This window comes from Perkinsus marinus, assembly GCF_000006405.1.
Source record: "Perkinsus marinus ATCC 50983 genomic scaffold scf_1104296959768, whole genome shotgun sequence".
Classification (NCBI taxonomy): Eukaryota; Perkinsozoa; order Perkinsida; family Perkinsidae; genus Perkinsus; species Perkinsus marinus.
Genome location: NW_003206281.1, coordinates 112,240 through 117,021, shown reverse-complemented (window position 1 = coordinate 117,021; position 4,782 = coordinate 112,240). Strand labels below are relative to the sequence as shown.

Here is a 4,782-nt window from a genome sequence, read left to right as displayed (position 1 = left end):
GATAGACCAAAAACATTTTAAGCACATACGCCGCGTGTGCGACCAAACATCCGAACCCGCCACTCCTAAACGTGAGTTCAGATTCACCATTGTATCACTACTGTGCATTACTGTGTCATTTCAAGACTAGCAATCTAGTTTCGATTAATCGAATCAAACTTTCATTGTGCGTGAATCTAATTATGGGATATTCCAACACAACGTTGTGCGTCCGCGTCATCACGTGAAATCATGAACATCTCAAAACTGAACTCACGTTATGAGAATCGAACCTAACAGCAGAGATACTGTCAGTATCATGCTGAACATGTTTACCTCAGCTTTATCTACTCCTCCACGAATGTTCGTCAGGATCTCTATAGCTACGATAGCCCTCATCTCGCTTGCTGAAGGCATCGTGGTCGGCCGTTCAACTGGTGATGAGAAGCCACTTTTCGGTAGCATCGACAACCTAGAGATAACACCGGAGCTCATCAACCTACTGAAGGAGCTGGAGGCCGAGTTCATCAAGCAAGATGAGGAGCGTATTGCCTCATACCCTGAAGGTCCTCAGCTAGCAGCAGTTTCGGCTGATGGTAGCTTCTCATATCCGCCGGGTTGTACACCGGATGAGCGCCCGGAAAGCAGGTACTACTGCTTCCACGGCAAACGCAATACAACTGGTGGAGTGAAGCAAGTGACAGCCATTGTTGATCTCTTCGATATCAATGACCCACAGGACAATGTCGTTATTGGTCTCACAGCCGAGTTCGCGGACAAGACTGCGAAGAGGCTGGACACCCACGCCGGCGGTGAGGCAGAGGTGGTAGCTTTTGGTAACAAAAAAAGACTTGGCGCGGCCCTATCCTTGGAGACTTATGATGTGGAATCCCCCAAACCTGGACTACTCGGTCGCGTGCAGAAGAACATAGTCGCTAATCCTCACTTCAAAATCTATGTTTTCAGCTACCTAGCTTTGGACATTGAGCATGTTCCCAGTGATACTAGCTATATGTACGCTACAAATGCTGGGAATATGGGCTTCAACGTGACAACATCGATCACCAAGAAGGTTACACTTGGTACTGTTGGTGCTTCCCTCTCTTTGACCTTGGATACTCTTAAGGCCAATGACAGCGTATGGGACCTTAAGGGTACAGCAAAAGCCTCCGCCACTAATGCATTGATCAAGTTACACTTACCGGTGACCTTCCTCAGAGAGAGAATCATCCTGCCACAGTGAACTCCCCTCAGCTTCTTTTAGAGGGGTTTTGTGGATGATTCGTCTTGGTCCGCCATAGGTGCTTGAGATTCCATATTCAGCACATTCTGGGCGAGCAGACTTTCCTTGGTGCGTTGTCTCAATATCCGGACACTCAACCACTCAAAACTTGTTATTTCTATGTTATGATTTTTCAGTCTTCGAGTCACCATGAGTCTCTTCACCACCTCAAAATTATTTCGAGACACGGCGTATTACTTTCTTATGTCATGGAATCGCTCCAAATGGAGGTTGATCACCAAGGCTTATGCTACGAGCCGGGAGTTGCTCGCAGCTATATTGTTGACTCGTTGAATCAAAAACCTCGAACATCTTGACCCTGGAGCTGTTAGACTACCAATCAAGCGACCCTGTTGCGTTTCGCTCAGTAAGGATACCTGATGGCATACTGGGGAGGCTTGATGGCATATTGACTGAGGGAGCGCGGATTACTGAGATGAGCATATGGGCTGTGGGCTGCACAGCCTGTGGGTCCGACATTGATGGTGAGACAACCATGTCATTTATTTGAATAGTGAATATACCGTCACCTGACTCTCTAGACAAGGGTCCATCGAGCCAGCTATTCAATATTTCCCTCGGCATCGTTTGCTCTCGTCATCATCTATGATCAGTGTCTCAGTTAAATTGACCTCTAGAATGACCCAGATGAAGCTCTCATCTGTGCCTGCGGCGACTGGTTAATCTGGTGGAATATTCTCAGTGACTGTTGGTTCGAGTACGCTTAGAGGAGCATCATTGGGTCGTACTGATTCAGAATTGTCCATACTATCCGATTATCTAAAGGTTCCGGTGGATTTGTCGCCTTTATCTCTGCCTTCGGATTTGGAACTTGTTCATACTATGAACTTCATAGCATGGACCAAAATGTTGACTTGATTACTAAAAATACTCATCGGTGTACTCTAGATCAGCTTCGACGAGTACGAGGAGAACCAAGCAGAGTGGTCGCCGAGAGCAAGCAGGGCGGGCCTCCTCAGAAGGCTGAGAAGCGATAAAATATCCGTGCCAAATCTTCGATTGGTCTTTTGGGTGGAGTTTCCGGAGGCCTTAACCATAAAAGTCCAGTAGCTCTATTGCTCGACGAGCTCACTGACTTAGAGGAGTTTGGTTGTGCATCTGATATTGCTATGTTTTTTACTTTAAAGCTAGCTTTGATGCGGATTTGAACTCTCATCGTAGTCGAAAGCTTACGCGGGAATGTGGGGTTCAAAATATTGTCAAGGAACAGTGGGCTAGAAAGCTGGAAATTCCATTCGGCATGAGTGAGATTCTCTCTCTTATGAGCTGGGTTCCGCTCGTATGGAAAACCATCTTCCGACTTCGTTGGTATTGCCCGATAGAGTTGGTCGAACTAGAGGTATTTCCGTGAGTGACGCAGAAATGGTCTCTAAACTGTATGCTAGCATGCCTGAGAAAATTACAGACGGGTTGGATGGTTTAGGATCATCAGCGATGATCAGCTTTCCTGCTATCAGTGTGGAGCTGAGAAGATGGGCTCGCAAGAACGAAAAGGTGCCAGCTACTTCGAAGACTACTCGTAGTGCTATGTTTCAAGTCTCTGTTGCCAACCCCGATGAGAAGAAGGAGGTTCCTCCTACTAAGGCTTATATGGCTATGGTAGTATGAATGAAGGTGCATGTTGAAGATGTGGACAGCGTCACGCTGTCAGGGCTTTGAATGCAGTAATGAACTTTCAAACCCCAAGAGCGATGTCAACGATATGGTGGATTTGATCAATCTATGGATACGTGCTCGCTGCTCAGAGTTTAGTATACGGTAGATGTAAGTAGTCTGGTCATTATTCCTCAGTCGGTCACCGAACATGAACACAGAAGTTAACAACGTCCCTTAGAACACGTTCTCCCATAGTCAGGGCCCGGACGAGAAGATCCAAGGGCTTTAACATTAAGTCATAGACCTCGGTGCATTCTTCATCGAGGATAGCAGAGAGGAACGGAACGAAGGTATGCCTGTAGCTTTTTTTGACGGAGTCGTACCTGCAATGTATCGTACACGTGCGACGTCCCTTTTGCCGAAAATTCTCTTCGGACCTAATGTGTGCTAAGCAGTGTAGCTTATAATCACTCACCAAATGCGACTCGTGCCAACCCAGGCGATCTTTAATCCATCTCGTAAAACTTTCTGTTGAACATCCATGTATGATGGGAAACCATCATGCATCGATTGGATGAACCAAAGAAGGGATGATAAAATGCCTACAACAAATGTCATTCTAGAAATGAACAGCTCATGCTGAGTACAACGTGCTACGCGGAGTCAGTTCTCCACTTACTTGCACCACCAAATACAACTGCCCAGTGTTTATCACCCCAGAATCCATCATGATAGATGAATTCAGTTGGAAGTTCCCAACCCTCACGGATGCACTTCATCATATCATCGGTCAGACGGCAGCCCGCAAACGCAGCTTCGAGCTCGTAATAATTATTTATATGTTGCACAGGACTTTCCTTTCGAGTAGGTGCTGTCACAGCACGCCTGTGTCGAGTAGGCGCTGTATCTGTGCACAATTAAAAGCCGTTTGCTCTGGCTGCATATCCAGAAACCGAAGGGATATGTGTCAGTCTAACCTGTTGTTTTTTTATCCTCCCGACATAGTTTGGGAAGTAGATCTCCAAGTTCACGAGAATCTGCGAGGCACTCAGGCGGGAGGCCGTAACGGTTTAACCCTTCCTTCCCGCATAACAAAGTCGATGATATGATGAGGATGACGCTGTCGTATGCGCACTGGTGCCTCACCATGATGTTCCCCTGAAGGGGTGACGACTGAATAATCACACTGAGCGATAAAACTACCGAGATTACCATGCTTCTCGACAGTGACGAGGTCTCCAATCTTCGACACCTTGTACTTTCGCGGACAATCGTCATGTGCACAGCATTTATAATAAGCGACCCCTCTGGAATCGTTTTTGTCTTCGTTTATATAAAGGTCATCAAGTTGTAACCTCATCATCGCATCGTCATAGACACTCATCCCAGGGCGTGGTTGGAATCTGTCGAATGAGCGTATTTTGGTCCAATCGAGTGGCGCGGCCATGTCTTCACAAACAAATTCACCTAACCATGCAATTGTTACGAGCGAAAGTATGGTTCGTTTCACTGATAACGATAGTCGATATTGCAAAGATGATTCGAGTTTGCGAAGTCAATGAAGCGAGCGGAGCTATATGTACTGCAATTCGAGTCAAATGCGTGCGTCCGTGCAAGTTCTCTTCAACGGCGTAGAGTTTGAACACGGCAAGAGAACCAATCGAGGGCTGCATGAACGAGTGAACATACAGGAAGATCGAAAACTCATACGGACCGTATGATACGGTGCATCCCCGACGATATATGCATGAGCATCTTTTGCATGGAAATACCGAGGCTCGGTGACCGAGCCTGGGATCCGCACTGGCGACCCAGACTTGGTTACAGAGCCGAGCTTCTCGCCGCGAGCACGAAAGATAGTCTGAATATCAAGTTTTAGAGGGTGCTCGTTGACCACGTGACGT

At 46.9% G+C, this 4,782-nt stretch overlaps 2 protein-coding genes across 2 annotated transcripts; both read left to right on the top strand.

The window, feature by feature from the left end:
* Window positions 1-326: 326 nt before the first annotated feature.
* Pmar_PMAR026364 (hypothetical protein) lies at window positions 327-1,600 on the top strand. Its single transcript, XM_002772950.1, has one exon. It carries the CDS (start codon window positions 341-343, stop codon window positions 1,220-1,222), a length of 882 nt encoding a protein of 293 aa, XP_002772996.1. The 5' UTR covers window positions 327-340; the 3' UTR covers window positions 1,223-1,600.
* A 1,068-nt stretch (window positions 1,601-2,668) lies between these two features.
* Window positions 2,669-2,890, top strand: Pmar_PMAR026363 (hypothetical protein; the record flags this gene model as incomplete). The annotated part of the gene is made up of 1 exon (XM_002772949.1): window positions 2,669-2,890. The coding sequence occupies one exon, from the start codon at window positions 2,669-2,671 to the stop codon at window positions 2,888-2,890; it is 222 nt and encodes a 73-aa protein (XP_002772995.1).
* Window positions 2,891-4,782: the final 1,892 nt, after the last annotated feature.

Excerpts from the sequence above, each read along its gene's own strand:
- Pmar_PMAR026364 (XM_002772950.1), top strand. The coding sequence starts at position 341 with ATGTTCGTCAGGATCTCTATAGCTACGATAGCCCTCATCTCGCTTGCT.